Source organism: Ciconia boyciana, chromosome 15 (assembly GCF_034638445.1).
Source record: "Ciconia boyciana chromosome 15, ASM3463844v1, whole genome shotgun sequence".
Lineage (NCBI taxonomy): Eukaryota > Metazoa > Chordata > Aves > Ciconiiformes > Ciconiidae > Ciconia > Ciconia boyciana.
The window spans coordinates 6523667-6546895 of NC_132948.1; the positions used below are offsets into that span (position 1 = coordinate 6523667).

General features: G+C 45.7%; 2 protein-coding genes across 3 annotated transcripts in view; both read left to right on the plus strand.

Annotated features, from left to right (window-relative positions):
- Positions 1–22119, plus strand: part of TTC28 (tetratricopeptide repeat domain 28) — a 206718-nt gene extending 184599 nt beyond the window's left edge. For both annotated transcript variants that reach the window (XM_072880117.1, XM_072880118.1), the window contains 7 exons: positions 491–722; positions 1165–1241; positions 4212–4341; positions 5449–5556; positions 6063–12034; positions 21072–21102; positions 22013–22119. In XM_072880117.1, coding sequence (XP_072736218.1) covers positions 491–722; positions 1165–1241; positions 4212–4341; positions 5449–5556; positions 6063–7687 — 2172 coding nt within the window. In that variant the 3' untranslated portion in view covers positions 7688–12034; positions 21072–21102; positions 22013–22119. The remainder of the gene's footprint in view (positions 1–490; positions 723–1164; positions 1242–4211; positions 4342–5448; positions 5557–6062; positions 12035–21071; positions 21103–22012) is intronic.
- The window catches only part of PITPNB (phosphatidylinositol transfer protein beta), a 36414-nt gene continuing 31288 nt past the window's right edge, over positions 18104–23229 (plus strand). The window contains exons 1-3 of the mRNA XM_072880149.1: positions 18104–18232; positions 21072–21102; positions 22013–22158. Of these exons, the coding sequence (XP_072736250.1) occupies positions 18213–18232; positions 21072–21102; positions 22013–22158 (197 nt within the window). The 5' untranslated portion in view covers positions 18104–18212. The remainder of the gene's footprint in view (positions 18233–21071; positions 21103–22012; positions 22159–23229) is intronic.

The window sequence follows — 23229 nt, forward strand, 5'->3', positions numbered from 1 at the left end:
GTGGTCCCACAGGAATGTGGAGTATCCATAGGATGAGGGAAACCTGTGAATATTGCTAGGCATCCCAGTTGCGGGGTTTTGTGGACACACATCTCTCTTTACTGTTTACCATATAGCTGCAGACTCTTGCCTGGTAATAAGCAGTGTACGCGAAAGACCGGAACCTGCATGTGAGCCATCTTTTAGGGGTAAATGCAGCTGCCAGGCTTATAGGAAACTATCACAATCAAACAGGTACTTAGTTTCCCATGGCGTTACTTTCCCCAGCATCCCAGAGGATATTGACATCACAGTCATTCTACAACTGTGAGTGCTGAGGTACTGGAACCTCTGTTTTCAAGGGCACTAACATCCTTCTCTGTAAGACAGGCCAGGTTCAACATTGGGTTTGCTGTCTCTCAGCCTGCTTTTCCTGCCTCTTCACTGTGTAAAAAGAGGTGGTTAGTAAAAATCTCTTACAAAATAAGCTAATGCTGTATTTTCTCCAAAGGTGGAGAAATCATTGCAGCGAATCCAGAATGGGCAGCACAACTCCATGTATACCTCCCAACAAAGCGTGGAGAATAAAGTTGGTGGCATTCCAGGCTGGCAGGCACTACTTACTGCGGTAGGATTTCGGTTGGACCCTCCAGCCAGTGGCCTCCCAGCAGCAGTGTTCTTCCCAACCTCTGACCCTGGTGACCGGCTACAGCAGTGCAGCACCACCATCCAGTCCCTCCTAGGTAAGAAGCAGGCCAGCTATGGGCTCTGTCTTCATCTGTCCAAGCAGACATCAACCTTTCCCTGCCTTTCTTTGATGCAACCCTGTAAAGTGGTGATGTTTTACATCAGTGAAATAAAATTATTTAACGGGGTAGAGGTTCTAGAAGTAAATGTTTATGAAAATTTTGTTATAGATGGGAGTAATTTACTACTGGGTCCAGTATCTGAGAAGTATGATGTGACTATTCCTTTCTTCCAGCTCTTGGTCAGAAAATGTATAATCAGATGCAAAGTGGGAAAACCTTTTGCTTTCTGAAAATTGCTACTTCTTCCAGAACAGTTCAGTGATGTGGAGGAGAGGTTTTAGGAATTAGCTGAGTTTGTGTTCTGTTCAGGTTGTTGCATTTCTAGCAGTCAATAAACAGATACTGAACAATCCCTGTTTCTGCTGATGTTTTTCAGGTTTGCCTAACCCTGCACTTCAGGCACTTTGTAAACTTATCACAGCTTCAGAAACAGGAGAACAGCTTATCAATAGGGTGAGTTGGGAGGTTTTCCTCCAGTACCAGTTTCCAAATGGTTCTTCCCAGGTCAGTAAATTCAGAAATGCACAGAATGGTTTATGCCCTGGTTTATCAACCCAGAGCTTGCTAGGAGACTTCAGGGTTGAAATTCTAAACTTGCCTATTTGTGTTAATGAAAGTGTGTGTCCAGAAGAGAAAAATGCAGGTATGTTACTGGGCTGCATGGCCTTGGGTCTCCCCATTCAGTGACAGAAGTGAAAACATGATACCTACTGCAGTGAGGGGGAAGCAAAACATGGGAAATGAGTGGCAGAGCCACTAATTGCTATTTGGCCGTCCTGTGTAGGACCCATGTTGGCTGGTCTTGTCCACTGCAATTGTCAAAGTCCCAAGGTATGGTTGACTTCGGACAATGCAAGGTTTGTCAGAAAACTTAATGAGCCTCTGCTTGTCCTGGTGTGCATGTTTATAGCTCTGCTGGAAGGATTCATGGTCTTTAAGAGAAAGGCAGTGCCACCTGTGGCTATGGGACTCCTCCCTGCTCCCCCCAATCTCCTTCACATTCCTCCCTCTCCCCAGTCTTTCTAGCATGCCTAGCCTAACCTAACCTTTCTCTGTGCCACCAGCCTGGCTGGCTTTCCATTACATGTTTCTTACTGTCCTGATTGCTCCTCTAATGAGGTTTATCTTGATAATTTGCCTGTTTTAGTAAATGAACACACTGCACATAGTGAATGGGTGTATAGCTCACTTTCTTTTCCCCTTTCCCCATGCAAAAGTGTTCTAGGGAAGTACCGTGGTGGGTAGCTGGGATTATCTCTGTAGCTTCCCAGGGCTCCACTTCATTCTGTCACGTTGAGTCTCTCTGCACAAAATGCAAAACAACAGCCTTAGCTTTGTTGTTGCCCACTAAGAAGCCTGCTTTGTCTATCCATTAGACTGAGTCTGCTTCAAGGAAGGGGTTTCTTGTTATCATCTACAGTAGCGCATGAGATTTTTCTAATGGCTTGTCCTTTATGGTATTTTGCTTTCTTGCTTCAGCTCTTTTGTCAGTGCCTGAGACTTCTGTCATTGAATAGCAGGGTTATTTTTTCCTCATTGCCACCAGAGGGAGGCCCGAGTAGAAGGGATGTGATGAGTAGAAGACAACATTCCGATAGTTCGGAATGTGTTACAGTGTCCATGAGATTACTTCACGATTGTCTTCTTGCTTCAGATAATTAAATTACCCAAGGAAAAATACTCAGATGGCTGTACACACTAACAAAAGAGGCACTCACCATTTCCTCAGCTGCCCCATGCAATAAATATTGGCAGGGGTATTGCATTGTTTTTGCAAATGTTCTTCTATAGCCCAAACCCCAGGCAGAATTTCCTTTTGCACAAGAGTCTATCCAGTTACAGTTTAGGGTTTTTCAACTTATCTCTCCCTTCCTCTGCGGTTACTCTGCTTTTTTCCCCTCCTTCCTCTCAGCAGTTCAGTTGGTGAGCAGCTAAGTCTCTGTGTGTCCCAAAGGAGAGAAGACTTCGTTCAAAACTGGAGCATAATGACTGACAGTTCAGTCAGTGAGTGTTGCTTACTGTCTTTCCCGAATGGGTGATAGGCATCATAAGGGAGCAGGTGCTCTTGGCGTTAGTGAAGCAGCAAGGCAGGGAGCCTGATCTTTTACTCTGGATAGAAAATGCTTATTTTTAGTGCAAAACAGAAGGCAGGAACCACAAAAGAGAGAACTTCAGTACTACCACATGTGCAAGGAAAAGTTAGGGATTGCTGACTGCATTAAGTGCCAACAATGTATCCCAGAGAAAACAAGAGAAGGGCTTGTTTTATGTACAGCCTTCTGCCAGAATGTGGGTTGGCCTGAGTATCTGCCTGCTAAGTGTCTGAGTTGATTGTAATGAGCTGGGCACTCCCAGATTCCAGCTGCCTGTTCCCACGCTGTTGGACTCCTGATTCACAGCTCAAGCCATTTCCATTGCTCTCTTCTTTCTCTGGATAGAGCATCTTGCAGTCAGGATGCTGGTTTGCATGTGGATGTGTCGCTACAGGGTTCCCTATCACAGGCATTTTGTAGCACAGAATAACCTGTGTTCTTTCTTTCTTTTCTCCTCTCTTTTCCTTTCTTGTTATCTGCTGCCCGAAGGCTGTTAAAAATGTGGTGGGAATGGTGAGTATTACATGCACTGGGGAATGACACTGCTGTGCAGGATAAAATGCCTTGGTCACTGCAGACCTGTTTCCCTGCACTGCAGAGTAGTGTCTTCAAGCCATTTCCAGGCCTGGAATTTGCTCCATAGTGCTACTGTGGAAAAAAGACTGTAAGCTTTTGTGGGTTGTAAGAGATGGGTGGTCCTGAGGTTAGCTGGTCCCTGATTAATGACTTTCCATCCTTCCTGCCCTGACTGTGTTTTTGAATTACATGGGATCCTGGCACCTTAATTTGTGTCAGATCTTCATAAACACATTTTTTCTCTATTTTCCTACTCCTGTCCCTTGGGCACAGTTGAGAAACTGCTTTCCTGGAGGCCATGGAGGTATTAGGAAAGTCTTCCATGGTTTCATATGACTTGTTCTGCCCAGTTAAATGAGTTTCTTGGGACTTGCATAAGGAGTATGGCTCAGTCATGGAATGGGCTTTAGTATATTTCTGTGAGCAGCCCCAAAGTATCTCTTTCCTTTTCTTTCGCTTCACAGATTTTCCTGCTGTGCTTCCTTCTTGCTCAATTTCCACTGGCCACACCCCCCAACCCTCACCCCTGTTCTGTCCCTACCATTGCTGCTGTTCAAGTTTGTCCATTGTTGCTGTCCCTGGACTGTCCCTTTGCCCAGGCCTTTTCACGTCACTGTTCTGTTCAGGAGCAGCAGCTGAATATATGAGCGTACAGGGAAGGGGATGTTTGCAGTGGATTTCCTTAGCTGTGACTGTCGGAAAAGCGGTGATGTGATCTGTAAGGAATGGCTAATGTTTGTATTGATATCTTCAGCTGCACCAAGTCCTGGTTCAACTTCAGGCAGGCGAGAAGGAGCAAGATTTCTCCTCTGCACCAATCCAGGTTTCCATCAGTGTCCAGCTCTGGAGACTACCTGGCTGTCATGAGTTTCTGGCAGCTCTAGGTAGGAAAACACTTCTTTCCATTGTCTTCCTAAAACTACTGCTAGTATCCCATATAGTGGCTTGAAGTAGTGACTAGACTCACAGCTTTAGATTTGTTTGTCTGGGTGCACTTTGGTCTTTGCATTTCCGATGTGATCCCTGACTGCCCAGTACGTCTCTGCCAGTTCACGTGCACAGAGCTCTTTTGCTCGCTGGTTGGCCAGTGGTAAGGTGCATTTTTCTCTCATGTACCAAAACATCTGAGTCGGCAGAGCATGAATTTCAGGGTTGACAGCAGCTTGGTGCTGTCAAGTTGGTTTAACCGCTGTTTTTATTTCAGGATCCTGTTCCCCTCTTGTTCAAAATGCATACTTTTGAGTTTGTTTCTGGCCTTCTACCTGAAGTGAACTGATCATTCCTTTGGCAGGGAAACCTGTGCACTGGGCAAGGATAGGACATACCAGGGTGATAGTGTGTACAAGGGTCTACATCCTGCAGAAAAGACAGATGAGAACTAAATATCAAACTAGATTTTATTCTGGCTTGGACCTTGCTTAGAGTTAGTGAACGGGCATTGCAGGGAAGAGGCAATGCTGCAAAAAGAAACATCCAAGAAGACTGCTTGAGGAGCTCATAAAAGCCAGGCATCGTTTCTCACGCACAGTCATGCCTCCTGCAGCCCAGCTCTCATTTGCTAAATTCCAAGGTCTGTGCTCTTCTTCAGACCCATTTCTGTGAGAAAACTTTGGATTAATGATGAATGGTAGGGGCACATGGGACACTGTCCCCTGAGATGTGTTTAGTATATCGTTCCCTGACAATTCCAAATAATTTGCAACTAAAAAAGTACTGACTAGTGCATTTTGTCTGTCAGTTTGGACAGGAGTGATTTGTTTATGTGTATGTGTTCACACTCCATAAAGCTCCCAGCACCTGCTGGAGAAGGTGTGCTAAATAGTAATAAAAACAAACCAACAAACTTACATATTAGGTGAAGAGTCATCATTCCAGGACACTGCAGGATCTCATATCTTTTTGTTCTATTTGTGTTCTAAATGAGATCACACTTGTTTAAGACATTGGATCTTTCTGTGAGGTGTGATTTTCTGCTCCATATTCCACTGCAGGTTTTGACCTTTGTGAAGTTGGCCAAGAGGAGGTGATTCTGAAAACTGGGAAACAAGCTAATAGGAGGACCATGCACTTTGCTCTACAGTCCTTGCTGGCACTTTTTGGTAAAGCTGCTTACAGTAATTTTTGCTCCTATATCATCTGATGATTTGATCAGAATGGCTTCTGTTGAAATCTCACACTCTCACCTTTTGAAGAGATCGTACATACATCATCACACACGTGTCATACAGACTATATAGCATACAACAGGTGCAGCAAATGTTATTTTTGTATGGGAAACAAACACTTAAGACTGGGCTGAGGCCAAAGCTGGGAACAGAGTCCAGCAGGTGGAGAATGTATAACTCACCCTTGGTTTTGATAAAATGATAATGAATTGACAAGTTTCATCTAGGATACCTGGACTGAGGATCCTGGCTGTGCATTTCCTGGGCTGTGCACATTTTTTTTCTCACCTAAGTAGCAGTTGGGTTTTTTGAAGTAGCATAGAGTCTGAGTGCATGTTTTGTAGAATTTCCTCTTGATTCTGATAAGCACATTACCTGGTTTTGTTTGATTTTACTGCGTGTCTAGTGGCATGTTTGTACATATTTTTTTTCTTTTTTAGATTCTACAGAGCTGCCTAAGCGCCTTAGCCTGGACAGTTCCTCATCACTAGAGTCACTGGCTTCTGCTCAGTCTGTTTCCAACCCTGTACCCCAGTATCAAAACCCTCCATTCTCTCCTACTTGTCCAGACAGCATTGCATCAGATGCCATTTCTGTGTATAGCCTGAGCTCCATTGCTTCTTCCATGAGTTTTGTTTCCAAACCAGAGAACATGCCAGATGGTGTGGGACACAGAGGACGCCAGGACTATGAGAGGCCTAAGAACATCTATCCGCATAGGTCTGCAGCACAGAGCCAGTTGTCACCACAAACCAGCACTGTAGCCAGCAAAGATGAGGAAGAGTATGAAGGTTTTTCTATAATCAGCAACGAGCCTTTGGCCAATTACCAAGAAAACATAAAACCAAGATTTTCCCCTGATCACAAACAGCCCAAAACTGGTCAGATGGGAGGCATTAAAGAGTCTGTCAACTCCAAAGGGAGCATAAGTACCCCAAATTCTCCTGTTAAAATGACTCTTATTCCTAGTCCAAATTCACCTTTCCAAAAAGTTGGGAAACTTGCAAGTTCTGATACTGGGGAGTCTGACCAGTCTAGCACTGAGACTGACAGCACTGTCAAATCCCAGGAGGACAGTAATCCAAAGCTTGATCCACAAGAGTTGGCCCAAAAAATTCTGGAGGAAACTCAGAGTCACCTCATTGCTGTTGAACGTCTTCAGAGAAGCAGCAGCCAAATAAGCAAGAGCAACAATTCAGATGATGGGGCTTCCACCCCAGCAGGTGTGAGTGCATTCAGATCTTCAGAGACCAGTGCATTCAGTCGGCCAATCAGCTCTAGTCAGAAGAATCAGTCTTCACCTCTTGCAATTAAACCAAAGCCTCCAACAAGGAGTTCATCCCTTCAGAAAGTGAGTTCTGGCTATAATAGCCCTACGACATCGGAGATGTCAAACAAAGAAGGCACAGGGCAATACAGCGGGCAGCCATCTCCAAGCTGTGATTCACATGGGTCCTTAACTGAGCAGCCTCACTTTAAACTGAAGTACCCCAGCTCTCCCTACAGTGCTCATATTTCTAAATCACCCAGAAATATCTCTCCAAGCTCAGGGCATCAGTCTCCTGGTGGCAGCACTCCATCTCCTGCTCTTTCTTATTCCTCAGCTGGTTCTGCTCGCTCAAGTCCAGCTGATGCCCCAGACATAGACAAATTAAAAATGGCTGCCATTGATGAAAAAGTGCAAGCAATTCACAACTTAAAGATGTTCTGGCAAAGCACTCCCCATCACTCCACTGGCCCAATAAAGATTCTCCGAGGAGCTCCTGGAACAATGACTTCTAAGAAAGATGTCCTCAGCTTGCTCAATTTATCTCCACGGCACAGCAAAGAAGAAAGTGCAGATAAGCTGGAACTAAAGGACCTGTCTATTGAGCAACACCTTGCTTCACCACAAAAGAACCCTCCAAATGGACACAGGCGCCCTGAAACTACAAATGCAGTGACGTCAACTCATTCTCTACCTTCCAGTAGCACTCCAGGAACCACACGCCCCTTGAGGCTGCCATCTGGGAATGGCTATAAATTTTTGTCACCGGGAAGATTTTTTCCTTCTTCCAAATGTTGAAATGTCTTGAGTACCAGCTGATGACTTACAGTCTTGTAAAAGTATTTGCTTCTGCCCACTTGCCTTTATCAATACAGAACCATTATCTAAGAAGCCGTGGTCATACCCACAGTTGGCAGTGCACAGGAATGTGACAGATCGGCCCTGTCTGTCACTGCGTAGGAACATGGGCCTTACACAGATGGGGTTTAGTTTCCCTTATCAGGACCTTGGCCAGACTCACTTGATAACAGGTTCTATGTAGTGTTCAGTATTTGCAGCAACAGGTCCAATGAATCTAGTTGTCTGTTCCTAAAATACTAGCTTTTAAGGCACCTACTTGTATTTCTTAACCTAACAGGAGGTTTTACAGCTGGCTTTTTATACAGAAATTATACATATCAGGGATTGGAGAGGGAAGTGAGAGGAGGCAGAACTTTCATGTATACCACAAAGAAAGTATGCACAAGTTTCTGCGTGGAGAAGTACAAGCCATTTATTTGATTGCTTTCAAAGGCTGACAGAGAGGACAAGATAACATACCTCTAGATATCTCTGCCAAGTTAGCCAAACACAAGAAGTTGCTGGCCATAAAACTCCATAGCAGCATGATACTGGCAGTTCTCTTGCATCATTTAGAGGCTGGTGAAACAAAGACAAGAGGACAGAGGTGCCCCATTCTAAAACCTGCGTCTCAGGTAACTTTTCTGGAGGGAAACCTTTCAGGTGATATTTTGCTGGTTGGTCTGCTCAGAAAGAATGTTTGGGGCATAATGAGCAAGGTGAGCCTCAGCGTGAGGTAGTGAGCTTGTGTCAGAGAGACAAGTTCTGGTTTTATTGAATGCTCTGATCTTTCTGGCACACAGCATTATGATGGTGAAATTTTCATCTTGGCAAGTATTTGGGCAGCATAGATGTCTTCTGTCTGCTACGTGTGCACAGAAAAGGGTTACAGACACTGAAGCTCAGAATGTTATTTTACAGTTCCACAGTAGGCAGGAATGTGACATCAGTGTATGTGATTTAGAAGTCACCTGACCAAATAAACCCTTCACTGATCCTGCTAAATCATTCCACATAGCTCATCACGGGCAGGTCTGCAAACCTTTCCCCTGCTGTGGAAGCAAGTTTCTTTTGGAGCAAGTATACCAGTCTAAGCAGATGTCAGTGCAGTCAGAGCATGTACGTGGGCCAACAAGCAGAGTGGCTGTATGCAGAACAACCTGTGTGCCCTCTGATCCGTGGAGAAAAGAGAACCAAGAGCACCCCAGGGGTGATGTGTAAAGTAAGCTTTCCTAGGCTAGATGATGTTTAGGTGTTAAGGATCAAGCTGGAGGTTATTTCTTTTAAGCGGCTATTGAATGCAGTGATGTAATCAGAATCAAAATGATAATTTACATGCACTGAAAACTGTGGGCATGTGGTAGCATTAACTTGGCCACATTGCACACTTAGATCCAAGCAAAGTATTTCACAGGCCATGTGCTATGAAGTCGGAGCACTGGATCACCAAGGCTTTTGGTTTCTATTCTGCACTCCCAAAATTTGCTGAGTGACTGAAGGCTAATCACTTCACCTCTCCGTGCCTCGTCTTCCCTTTCTAAATGGGGATAGTAATACTTACCTACCTACCTCACAGAGGTGTTGTGAGGCTTAATTAATTAGGCCCTGAGTTTTAGCTGGATCTTAAGTCAACTTCCAGTCTTGCAACTGACTACCTGCATGGTGAGTGCAGTCAGCTCTGTAAACGTATTAGGGGCACATTACTGATGCAGATAATTGTTGCACTTATCATGTCTGGATGCTCTTCTTGAAAATATGGATCTGATAATTTGTGATTTTCTTAGGGATCTTGGAGGAAAAGCATGATAGCAGGACAGAGGATTCAATTCTGATACCGGAATATAAAATTACTTAGGCTCAGCTTACTCATGGTGCATATATCGATGCTTGCTTTGAGTATATTCTAGAATGCACTGGTTGTGGGAGAACATTTTCCTTTTTGCCATCGCAGGAAATTAACACAAGCACTAAAGGCAAAGAATATAGGGCTGTGTTGTTACAGTCAGCTAACAAGGGCTGGATGATGACAAACATTTCAGTGCAGAAAGACAAAAAGAGTAGTTATTAATCTACTCATATTATGCAATGTAGCAAAACAGTTGAGTAAATCTGTTCAACTCATATGATGCAAGTTATTTGTACATTACATCTTTCTGTGATGGTTTGGTGCTAGATATCTTCTTCTCCTCATTTGGCAGGAAAAATTAGAATAGTGGGCCAAAATGAGTCAGTACAGCGTCTACCCATCATGTAGACGGTGATATTGCTGATCATGCAACTTGCTGTGGTCACAAGACTGCTGAGAGACTTCACGTGACCTAATCTGTTTCTAACCAGCATAACTGTTTTAAAACGACATCCCAGGAACATCCAGGATGGAAGTGGGCAGCTTTTTGTTTATAGCAACAGCAAATACTCCCTGTAGTGCTGCATAACATGCCAGAAATAAGCCTCTTTACTTACTTTACTTCCATAACTAAAGGATCTTTTAATCTGTAGAAATTATATATTACCATTTTGGTACAACCCATTTTCATGCTGCCAGTAGGTTTCGTACTGGCTTGAAGTTTTCAGAAAGAGATAAATCGGGGCAGGGGGGTGGTTCTTCTGTTGTTTTTTTAAGGGGGGGGGGGGGGAGGTGGCATTAGAAAAGGGAAGGGTTCAGATGTAGAGGAAGTTCAGTATTTGGGAAATTGGTGTTGTATAAATATGGAAGGTGAGTGTCACTAGAACAAGTCCTTTGGGAAATGTGTTTCCATTGACTTGACACAGGGCACTTCCATTGGCTTAATGAGAGCCATGAAGATGCATGCTTGCTCATGGCTGGGAGACACTTCACACACCTTGTGCCTCACTCCTCCACCCCCTGAATGAGAAACAACCCCTTTGTGAGGAAAAAAGAGTTTTATCAGGTTTGCCCAATATGTGGAAAAATTCAGGAAATGAAAATAACATGTTCTCCGTTTGATATTAGAATTCCTTCTGTGGAGTTTAAATGCATTTGTCGTTGTTGTATTTGTGCATGGTACAAGTGACAACACTGCTTAATACAGTGAGCAATAAGAATTAGGTATTATCCACTTTCACATTAAACCTGCCACATGCAACCATTCCCCAAGGCCATAGAATGTATTTTAGTTTGGTTTTGCCCAGTACGTTTTACTGTGTGAGATTACAGATTTTTTATTGACTGTCTTTAGCTCCAACTAAATGGGAACAGTAAACAATCTCTCTGATCAAAATCCAGTTTAATTTGATTTTGTTGGTTAGCCTGTACTCTGGCCTGGTACTGATTTTCCTTCTTTTTAATCGTACCTTACTTACACAAGAAAAAAGCATTGAAGGGGTGCTACACCCACGTATATCACTCTAGGCTATATTTCCTTTCATTAGGTCAAACTCATTCTGTGAACATCTTTTTCAAGTTGCAGAATAGATCCAGGTGCACAGAAATATCTGTGAATCTGTTAAGAAACACTGGTCGTTTCAGGCTAGATGGTAATAATGGGTTTGAGCAGTTTTGGGTTCATTGCATTGCCATGCTGTCCAGAAAGGCTGCAAATGTGTGTGGAAAACTTGGCCCCTCGCTTGCAGAACTCCTTCAAAAGAGCGTTGAAGATTGTAACTCAGAGAGGACTGTCAGCAAAGACTCTTCCAAGCAGCAGCCCTTTAGCACTTGCTCTCCTTGTATGCAGTGTTAGCCATGTTTGGCCTATATGAACTTTCTTTGTAAATTAAAACTCTGTTTCCAGACAGCATTAAACTTTTTATATTATGAAATTTACCATGTAAAAAGATTTTCATATTTTTATTGAAATTGCTAAGGCATTTGGCCTTCTTTCTTTGTGATTTCAGTGTCTATTAAAGCATGAGTTCTCTCAGTACTTTAGTCTCTTGGTCTAGGATGATGTTGGGGAAGAATTTGTTAGCACACTGCTCTCTGTCTTGACACCCAGCTGGTTGCTAGTCTGTTCCTTTAGCCTGCTTCTGAGAAGCAAAGAAGCCATGCATAAATCTGCATTCTGTGGTGAAGTACGACTAACGTACGGCAGCCGCCCTCAGCTTCCCCTGTGGAAGTGAGGGGTCATTGAGAGCTTCCTCCTCTTTTTGTGGCAGAATGTAGTGTTCCTGTTACAAATGATGATTGGAAATTGCTTTTCCTTTTCCTAGCAGGTGGTGGGAGCGTCAATATTTGCTCACTGTCTGTCTTGTTGTAGTTGGCAGCAAAAGGACACGTAGGGTTGGAAGGAGCTTCAAGGATCGCCCAGTCCCATCCCTCCACTGTGGAAGAACCAAGTGCTGAAGGTATGATATATTTTCCCCATACCTATTCCAGTTGGTACTTGCTGACTTAAATCTTCCTTCTGCCCCCATGTGAAAGGTGCCCTTGTGCTTAGGGGGAGTGTTGGTGACCAGATTAAACTAAACAGAATTTGACTTTTTTTTGTGGTCTCGGAAGTTTCCATTGACGCCTGTCTCCCAGTTGTGTAAATGCAGCCTCTGGCCATGTTGACAGAACACGCAAACCATATCCTCAGTCATGACACAGCAGGCTCTTGCTGGGCTATCGTCTCTACCCTCCAAATCTTTGATCTGCTGAGAATGAGGTCACCTGAACCATGTAAATCACTGCAGTCTTCCTGGCATTAACTCTTTTGTAAGGGACCTTTCCTGGCATGTGTCTAAAATAGCTGATTCTCTGCATTTGAAGGCATGGATGGTGCAGCCCCATAACAAAGGTTTTATAGGTGGCCGCCTCAGCTTAGTTATGCTCTTATGATTACCTACAACCTGGTGACACATCCAGTGTAAATCAGTAGGCAGCTGATTCTCCTGTCAGTTACTAAGATACTGCCACTGTATCGCAGAGATGCAAGACAGTCCTGTTCCTTTCAGAGATACACTTCTAGAATGGCAAGTGTGGGAATAAGCCAGTTCAGCACTGCAAAAACAAGAGGGGAGTTGTCTTAAAGCCTGACCTTGAACAATTTTGTATTGAATACTTAATATGCAAATTTATATCAGGTACAGGCTGGAGCATTTTGTGAGTGTCGATACACACATTCATACTGTGGACTGACGTACACTACCAGCAGCGTATACCTGCATATGCCCTTTCCTCATCCTTGTGCCAGATGCACAGAGCATGCCGTGCAGCCCTGGCTGATCTCAGCTCCCAGCTGGAGGCAGCCCTTGCTTCTCACTGAGAATGGTCGTGGACTTCCTTGCAAACACTCCAGCTCTAGTTCTGTCGTATTGCTTTCCCCAGATGGCCTCGCTTTCTTGTTAATTTTTAATGTATTCTCCAAAGGGAAGAACTTGCTTTTTTATCCCTGTCAGAAAGAGTACCAGCCTTTTTCTATTACATGATGACATCATTTGCATTATTGGTAAATGACTGTGGCTGGTATTTCCGTGGACTCCAAGAAAGCCGTTCCACAGGGAACTGCAGCAATTGCCACTTGTAAAGACCAGAAGCGTACAGGGAATTGCATTCTCCTTAGCAAATCGCTCCTACGTCCTCCTCTGAGAAGCTCTTGGAGAGGGACGTTTGTTTTCCAGCAGCTGGCAGCAATCTTTGAGAAGTATCCATCAGAAACATCTTTTCTTCTCTTGGATAGTCCGCAGACTTCCAGTGCTTTGTGGCTGAGAGTGAGCTCGTGGCGGAGCACATGCATTGCTACTCCCGCATGTGGCCAGAACATGCAGGTATACGTAAAAGATACTCCGAGGTGCAAGGGAAAAAAGGCCAACTCTTGGGGTTAGGCATGTGGGCACCCGCTCTGCACAGCAGCTCAGATGGAAGAACTCTAGTTACTTGGAACTGTCAGAGCTGGGGTATACTGACCTCACCTACACTGTTCTTGAATCACACGGCAATACAACCTGTGTGCTGAAGTGCACAACTTTGATCTTTTAGCATAAAACAGTGTTTAAATATTAAAAAACATGTTCTCATTTTCTGTTCATTTCATGGAAATGTTTGCCATGGTTACAAATCCCTGTTCCATCACAGAAGGAGGAATAGGGGCCTGAGAACTCGAAGGAAGGGAGTAGTTTTGTTTCAGAGAACCAGTGACGACATCTGCATTGGCAGCACAGCGCTGCAGCTTCTGCCTTTTCACTCCATCAGCTGGGTGCAGCTAATTGTCCTGCTGCAATCGGTGGGAACGTGTCAGAGCAAGAGCAAAGCCTGCCCTAGAGCACAGTGCTGGAGACCAGAAGAGGGTCAAAGGAACTTCAGAAGCGGGCATGTTCCCGAGGTCCCTTAAAAGTCACACACAGACCTAGAGCAATCTCCTACTGACTCTACACAGACACGAAGTTAGGGATAGCACAGACCTGCCCAGGGACCCAGCTTGTGGTGTGACGGACCATGGGCCAGTGTGCCTCCAGCAGGTCCCCTTGCAGAGTTCCTGAAACAGTGCTCGTGTTTTAATGCCACCATCCCACTTCATGTGCACACAAACCTGTGTTCAGGCAGCAGGACGTCTCAGCAGGCTCAACCTCTGACAAAAGCCAGGAGCCACTGATGTGCAACTACACTGGCAATGCTAGTTCCCTGCACAGGGCGAGCCTAGGCTGGAGGACTCCCAGGAAGAACAGCTTGCTGGGGAAGCATCCCTTCCACAAGCAGAGACTGTGGTGAAACTGTATGGGCTGGTCTGAAGTGGTTTGTCTGTATGCGGGGTCTGGAATCAGCAGGATGCAGCTACTCAGATGATACTATCGTGTGTGGTATAATCTAGATATAAACAAAGAGAATAAGGGGTTTGGGGAGAGCACACATTGCAGCTGGCTGAGTAAACAAAAGACAAATGTTGTCCATATGGGGAAAGAGCAGCAGCAGGGGACTGCGCTCAGCCAGGATTTTGAAAAACCAAATAAAGGAAAATACTGAATGCTTGAGAACTTCGGGAAGCAGACACTTAAAGCCCCACCACTGTGCCCTGGCACAGCTCTTTGTAATTTCTTTGCCTCGTAGACTAAGCCAGTGCAGGCATAAGTCTGAGCGGCAGTTTCCATAGCATCCGTCTTTCACATTGCAAGAGACTTGAATGAAAATATGTTTTCATGGGCAGAGCCTATTGAGGATTTTCTTTAAAACCATTTATCTGTGGGAGGGTCGTCTGGCAACATTTAATTTTCCTATCTGTGAATTTCTGCTCTCCTTTAGTAGAGTTGATGTGTAAATCGTCATTAGTTCTAGCTACTGGCAAACGGAACTTGGGAAAGATGGCTTCTCAAGGGAAAGGGTAGGCAAGGGTGAGCCTGGAAATAGAGTCAGTAGTCGCTTCTGAGGAAAAGGATGCAATTCAGAAACATGGGAACACAGGCATTGTGCTGAGACCAATGCTCAAACAGGAGACTGCAATTCAACAAGGTGCAAAAATCTGCATTAGCTAGTTTTGGACACCAACAATTACCCCACATAAAAATTAAAATGCAGTAGCTACCCATAAATTAAAATTGTGCATTTAAGCTTCCTATGGGTTGAGAGCTGACACAAATGTCCGTTTAAAATGACATTTCTCTTGTCAGCAGTCGGGCAGCATTATTCACAATGAAAATCTCTGCAAGTGTAAACACTGTGAACTGTTCCACAGCCAGACATATTTCCATTTTTTGAGGAGGAATAATTTCTCTTCCACAGTGCCAAAATGCAAAGTTTCACCCTCCCCTTTGTCAAATCTTGAAATATTGTGGGTTTTTTTTCTTTCCAGTTTACCTAGTCTTACATTGGTGTGAGCATTTCAAACAGCTGTAAAGCAGAAGTGGCTTGACTGCATAACTGTGAAGAAAAATCTGAAAAAAAAACAAACCCTAGTGCTCAGAACCTAGAAAGCAAATATATTCAGAATGCATTATTTTAAATAAATCTTGTAGTTCTACCTGAATTATGGTTTTTGAGCACCCCAAAATGGAAATATTGTTACCCAGCTGCTTTGTTCTTAGGGCATCATTTTGCCACAGGATAAACTTTAATCACCGTGGAAACAACGATAAAGCGGAATACAACATACAGAAGCAACTTGGGGAACTTGACCCGTGTTGTCCTTTCTGCGCCTTGTGTTGAAGAGCCAAGTGTATTGCACTGGTTTAGCAACAGCTTTGAGAGTAAGCAGGGCTGGGTCCTCATTCCAGGGATAACGTCTCTCTACAAGACATAGTCCTGGGTTCTCTTAAATTCTGCTATGCTCTAGCTCTGAACAGCCAAGTTATAACCAGGTTTTATCATTTGCTCCTCGTTCCAGGGTCTCTAAGCTTCACCATTCAAGTATATTTATAAAAACTTCCAGCTGCTTTATCTTCATCACTCACTGGCACCTGTGTTGTCCTCTCTGTCTCCTTCATTTTCCTGTTTCCACTCTGGAATTCAGTCCTGCATGTCTCCTGCATCCCAAGGAGGGACTCCTACATAAGGATTTGTTGCTACTAGAGAAGTCCCTATTTGAACTCACAGAAGCTCTGCATATTTCCCTTTTTTGGATTAAACGCCTGCAGTAAAGGTTTCATTAGCTTGCCACACCCGCACATGCCCCCAGTTTCTCTTGCCCCCACTCTGCTGTTTGCTTGTTGCATTAATAGAAATGTGTTGGATAAAAAGGGAGCTGGGAGATTTGATGCTCTTTCACCCTATAGCAAAAGTGTGTCCCACCCCTCTGCCCCCCAACCAGGTAGCTCAGTAAAACTCATCTCCTGCCACACAGTCATAAATTGAGTGGTGTCAGCTGCCCGGTGTAGAGGGACTCGGCACCAGCACTCCCCGAGGTACAAAGGCAATTTCTCTCCTCAGGGGCTAGTGTTTCAGGTTCTTTACAGGCTCGAGAAGCTTCACTGGGTATTCTACTCTCAGGGCTGATTTCAGCCTTCTTTCAGTGTCTCTGAGGTCTAAAACTGGTAGGGTCTTTTCATTTTTTTGTTTGTTTTTAATGAAAGCTGATGGTCTAATGTCACCAACCGGTCTGTGGGACCAGAGGGTGCAGGTGGGTCTGAGCCCAGCAACGGCTGAGTCTTGTTCTTCGTTTTACGTGTGTCAGTTTTGATTAATTTCTGGTGTCCTTGTTATCTGTGAATGGGATAAAGGATAAAAGAAATTCTCTCACAAGAGGGCAGCACTGGACACAGTAATCGTGGCTCCTTGTGTTACACCCTTCAATGAAACAGTAAAAGCGTCTTTCCCTTTGTGGAGGCACTAGCAATTCCGTTACCGATTTATTGTGTTTTCATTTGTGTGGCAAAACAGGAGCAGTCCAGAGCTAACGTAACAGCAATCCACAAGAAAAGGATTTTGCCTGAAACACGCTGCAGAAGGAAATTTTAGCTTCGCCCCCCCCCCAAAAAAAAAGAGAGATCTGGTAGCTGTCAGCAGAGGAGGGGCCGGGCAACAACAGAACGATCGTGCCGGCAATGCGTGGTCAGGGCAGAATGGTGCTGGAGGCGGAGGAGATGCGGGTGGTCCCGCGTGGGAACGGCCCCGTAGCGTGGGGCGGACGGCGGGTCCCTGCCCGGCCTGCCACCGCCGCTCCCCGCTGCCCAGCGTTTCCGCTGGGGAAAAAACCCGCAATGACTCAACCTTTCAATTCTCATTTCCCATACGCGGGGCTTCTCTGCCAGGAGGGGGTTCACCTGAACGGCAGTTTCCTTCCGTTAGGCTCTACCCGGACAAAACGGCGACCGCGCTGCCGCTGCATCGCGACGAGTTTGGAGAACAAGTTCATTTCCGAGCACCGGGAGCCGGTTTGGAGCGGTGGCTGGGGCTGCGCTAACGGCTTTCTCTGGCCGGTGGGAGGCGCCAGGTTTACTGAGCGTGACCAGAGCGGGGCCTTCGTAACTGGCTTCGTTCTTCCCGGGGCCGCGGGAGGTTTAAGGGCCTTCCCAGCGGCGTGGCGTCTCGTTAAGCCGCTCCAGCCCGCGCACCGGCAGCGCGCAGCCGGCACAACCCAGCTCCTCGGCTTCCCCAGGGCGGGCACTCGGGGGCGCCCGGCAGGCACGGCGGGTGCCGCAGCCCCGCTCCTCCGAGCGAGGGCCCCTCCCGCCGGCCGCGCCGCCACAGACACCGACCTGGTCGGGGCGCACCTGCCGCGGGGGGCAGCGGCCCCGGCCCCGGCCTCAGCCCGCTCTCCCCGGGGGACCCGCCGGCCGCGGTAGCGCCTGCGCCCGCGGGGACGTCGCGGCGCCGCACGCAAGGGGAGGGCGGTACGGGGACGGAGCAGAGCTGGCGGGCGCGCCCTGATTGGCTGCCTAAGGGTGAGGTGGGGCGCTCGCGGGAGCTGCGTGCTGTCAGATTGGTAGCGGCCGGCGCAGGCGCGCCGCGCAGCGTGCCGGGGTGCGCTCGGGTCAGGAGCGGGCTCGGGGACGCACGGCGCGGCGGGATTGGGCGCGCCGGCCCGTGGGGGCGGGGCCTACCCCGGAAGCGCGCGGTGCAGCATGGGCAGGCGGTGCCGGTCGCGCGTGCGCAGTGCGGGCCTGCGAGGGGAAGATGGTGCTGATCAAGGAATTGTGAGTCGGGGGTGGCGGGGGTGGCGGCGGCGGCGGGCGCGGCCCCGGGGCCCGGCACAGCCCGACACAGCGGGCGCCTCCCGCGCCCCTCCCTGCCGTGCCCGGTCTCGCGGGCGCCGCCGGGTGGGGCAGGGCCCGCTCCGGCCAGCGCCCCGCTGGGCCTCCCTCGGCTCCGCTGCGCGGGGCGCCGGCAGCGCCCGGCCCGCCGCCTCGGCCGAGCCGCGGGGCGTCGGCCGCTCCCTTCTTGCGGGCGGGGCCTCAAGGGACCGCGGTGTCCGGCGGCCGAGCGGGGGCGGCGGGCGCGCCCCGGGACGCCGCACCCATCCGGGCCGGGACGCCGCCGCCGCCTCCCCGCCGCGGGGCTCACGGAGCGGCTCGGCGGGGGGCCCGGAGCGGTGCCGGCCCGGGGCGTGGGTCTGCTTTGTGCTTCTCTGCCGTTTGCACCGCTTCCACGTCCCGTGCCTTCAGCCTTAAGTAGCTGCTTGACACGGAGCGAAAGTACCGCCGGCTTCACACGCACCTGAGCGTGTGCTTGCAGTCGGGGTGATCCTGGGGGTAGTCCCTGCCCCGGAGCGAGCGAGTTGTGTCCCCCCACGATGAGCTTGTCGAACTTATTCCCTTGGGGCTAACGTGTTACCAAGGCGGTGATGTCTATGTGTCCCTGCAAAGCTGACAGACGTTGCAGGGATGCTGATCTCGGGTGCTTTTGAATCAGGACCCTGTTCTGCTTAAAAAGGAACTTGAGCGGCAGCGGTGCCAGTGTCCTTCATTGCTCTGCAGTTATCTGTTCTGGTGGCGCTGGGAACTCCTTGTCGTTGGGTAGATCTTTCCTGTAAGGTCTTCTGACAGCAAACCAGCAGCTGGTTTGTTCTCCCTCTAGCACCTTTGGCTTTAAGTTGCCTTGAAGTCTAGTAATATGTAGCCTCTGCCGTGGTAGTAAAGGCGATGTGTAGGTTCAAAACAATAGTAGCAAATGTGTTTGTTGGATTCCAAACAGGCTTCCAAGGATACTTCAAAGATTTACCTAAACTTCCGAGAGTAGGTGCAAATGGACAGGACTGAGGTACCAGTGCTGTATCCAGCAGCGAGGCATGCAAACCCAACTGTCCTGCTCTTCTTGCATTTTAGCGAGAGCTCGCGCTAGTCCTCGTAGGAGAAGCTGTCTGTCTTTCTTGCATTTCCTACAAGATAATGGTGGGCTGTGTACTATTTATAAGTTCTCATCAGATTTGTTTGCTACTCAGCTCTTTTGAAGTATTGCATTGTTTGTCTGTCATCATTCTTAAGTTGAAGAAAACTTGTTCCTTACAATTCTTTCCTTTAATTCCTCACCTTGACTTGTACCTGTGCATTTGCTGTGTTTTCCTGATTATACTCCTATTTTATGTATTGTCCTGTTAAAGACTAAAGCTGAAGTTGCCCAAGAATCTCTTTTGCTGCCTTGCAAGCCACAAATGCGTCCTCTCTAGGTATTGAGTCGGCATCTGCTAACACCAAGACAGGTGTCTTCTGTCTTCCATTGGTCTTGCTAGCCAGCTTTAAAAACAATTTGAGGACTTTTTTTATCAGGTAAAATGAGATATAATAGGGCTTCTTATAGGAATTTTATTTTGACTGCCATTTGGCCATTCTGTGTTTGGATGTAAGCTCTGCTTTCAGCCTGATACTTGCCAACATTTGAGGCTGATTATGTTTTTCTCAGTTTCTCTCTGAAGGTTTCACAGTTTAAATAAAACTATTTCAGTGAGGCACATAGTAAAATAAAATAGGAAAATCTTTATCCAGTAAGGGATTTTCTTTTCTTTAAAGTTGCATGCAAATTGCAAGACTGAATTTGATCCGCAGGGGTGATCATTTTTGTCTTCTCAAGGTTGCTGCATTTTCTGCTGTGCAGGGGGGGTGCAGAGCACTCAAGCTGCTGAAGTCATTTTCGTAGTAGTATCTAAGCAAAACCGTACCAAACTCACTGTTCACAGAGCATGGACACAGCAGGGCGTAGGAAGAGTTGAACCAGCTAACCGTAACTTTCTTCCTCTCTAGAACAGTGGACAGGCTTAATTTATGCTCATGCTTTCAGGAGGATTGTGTGGCATTGAATCTTAACGGTCATAAGGTTTTCAGTAAAGGACGTAATATCACTTAAAAGCCCTAGGAACAATGCTGTTGTTCTGTGATGTTGTTTTGCAACAGTAATGATATGCGTCATCTTTGTCCATTTTATTATGTAAGGTGAAACTGGAAAAGACTGTGCAGTGTACCCTTGCTGTGAAAAATCAACTTCTGCATCCCCCAACAGTGCTGTTAACTGTACAGAGTAGTGTATTGTAACTAAACTGTTTGCCCAAAACGCACTTGCTTCTGCCACCTAAATGGGAGATGAGCTGTGGTTGCTTTTTAAATGATTCATAACTGCTGTAATTGCCAAAATTCATTTGTAGGCTCTGAGGGCCTGCACATTTGTTCTCCTTTTGAATTGTACAGGCAGGACTGCCTACTGTGTAACACATGAAAAAAGTTCACGCCTCAAAGTTTAAACAAATTCAGCACAATACAAAGTTATGGCAGAGCTAGAAGTAGATCCTAGATTTCCTGGCTCTTCTCTGCAGCTTCTAATGTTCTTAACCCTTTTTTTTTTCCTTTTGTAACATATCTGTCATTGAATTTTACTTGGGTTTTTTGTATTATATGCATGCAGCCTTACTGTCACAGAGCAAAAGAAAACTTTAATTAACTCATTTTGACGCTTCCTTCTTGAATGTCTTTGTTACAGTTTATATCTGTTATCTGCAGATGAAGCCTAATTATTCATTTTTTTGAATTTGCTCTTTTCCTCTTTCAGCCGAGTGGTTTTACCTTGCTCAGTGCAAGAGGTATGTCCTCATCCTACCTGCTTTTGTTTTGGGGTGATGGGTGGGAAGATGTTAGTGTCTTATTTAAATCTGACCAGCCTGGATTCAAATGTTTCCTGCGCTCTGTGCCCACCAGCCTGCCACAGGTAAGTTACCACATGTGTAAGCCACCAGTCAAGCAGAGTTAACCTCTTGAAGATCAGTGAATTTCAAAGGATGCAAATGCCTGCAGGCAAAGAACCTTTAGTTGTTTCTGAGCCACTCCATGGCTTACAAGCAAGAAAAGAAAGTTGTGCAGTTCTGCACTGCAGTAGAATTTTCCTGCTGATCAAGGCATTGAGTGACTCCAAGCCTTTTCCTACAGGCGAAGGTAGGAATGCTCTTCCACAATCTGAAGCCAGCAGTTTAAATGGTACTGAGATACATTTAAATGAAAGTCACAATAGGATGTCTAAACATACTTCTGAGGGAAGGTGTTATGCTTGCTTTCTTCTACAGTTTGCATTTTATGGGTCCTGTGAGGGCACTATCTAGTTGGTTAAAAGTATGAATTTGGGAGGCTCAGGGCTGGAAATGAGTAATTTCAAAATATTGTAAACTAAAAATTATATTTCTTTTCGACATTTAAGAGCAACATATATACTTTGCTTTTAGGATGAGAAAATTGAAGGATAACATATTTGGTATGCTATACCCAAGTGTTGCGTTAATGTGAAACAAGCTGAGTATAGACCTGGTGCTTGTGAACTACAGATAAATTTTGACAGCAGATTGTCATATTTTACTAAATATTTTTTATATGGTGTATTTTACTTTCCTGATAATTTTTATTTATCCTACCAAATTTTCACGGGAAACAGCTACATTTTTTTATGCATTAAAACTTTTGGCTAACTTTAATACTGAAATTTTACTTCTCTTCACTTTTCAGTATCAAGTTGGGCAACTTTATTCTGTGGCAGAAGCTAGCAAAAATGAAACAGGAGGTGGTGAAGGAATTCAAGTCTTAAAAAATGAGCCTTATGAAAAGGATGGCGAGAAGGGACAATATACTCACAAAATCTATCATTTAAAGAGGTGAGAAAAACATTGACACATATTATGGTCACTTGGTGTTGAGCGAGAAATGTTTAAAAGTGAGGGCAGCCTTCTGTTGTTTACTATTCTGGGGTACTTACTTGCGTTTTTCTACCATGCTTTAATTTGCTGAATTGTGCATGAATGCTCTGGTGAATGGGAAAACATGTGAAATACAGTGGATTTTAAATGTGTGGGATAGAGTAATGGAGAACCATGCAAAATGTCCAATCTGTGAACAAGGAAATGCATCTCTAAGTAGAAATAATTTGAATTCTTAGTATATAGCTGAAATGATGGGTTGGTATCACAGATGCTTTGTAGGATAGCCCAAAGGACAGGAATGTTGATATAGAAGGGTAAAGAAAAGGAGAATGGTTATTGCATTATAAAGAAAGAATGTTTTTATATGATCTGGTATTTAAGAATGAGTTGTTACTGCCTGAATGCTCTTTAAAATCACTCTGAAAGGCATCACACAAGTTCTTGTGGTGCGGTAGTGTAATGTTCTGCGAGAGAATGAGTCAGGTGAAGAATGTTTCCAGAAGTTACATGCATTGCAGAGTGGGTAAAACCTGGGTTATTTGGAAAACTGACCCAAATGGGGTCTGAGCCTCTAGGGAGTAACAGTCGATGTTGCTCCAGAGGGCTGCAGTACCATAAAGGCAGCCATGTTGTTAGAATTTGTAATATGTTGTCAAGGTGTGAGGATTAGTATTCCAAATGTTTATAATTGGGGAAAAAAAGATCTAAAAAGTTGAAGAACTGAATACGTGAATACGTTTGCAGTTGGCTGCAGTTTTCCTTTTCGGGCATGGTTGAAATGGTTGAATGGCCTTCCATCCAGGCTGCAGGCCAGCCAAGTTACAGGCTTGCTTACTGATGAACCTGCAGTTTTGCCAGGGAGTTTGGAGGTGAGATCTCTTGGGCAGTGCCCTCCCTCAACAGTTGTTTTTGCTGTTCTTGAAGAGAAAAGAAAGCACAGTTTTCATCGTGATCGTAGTACTTCCAAAATTATTTCTAGCTCACTCTCAATTATCTTATTACCTTCCCCATTTTTTTTCTTAATTA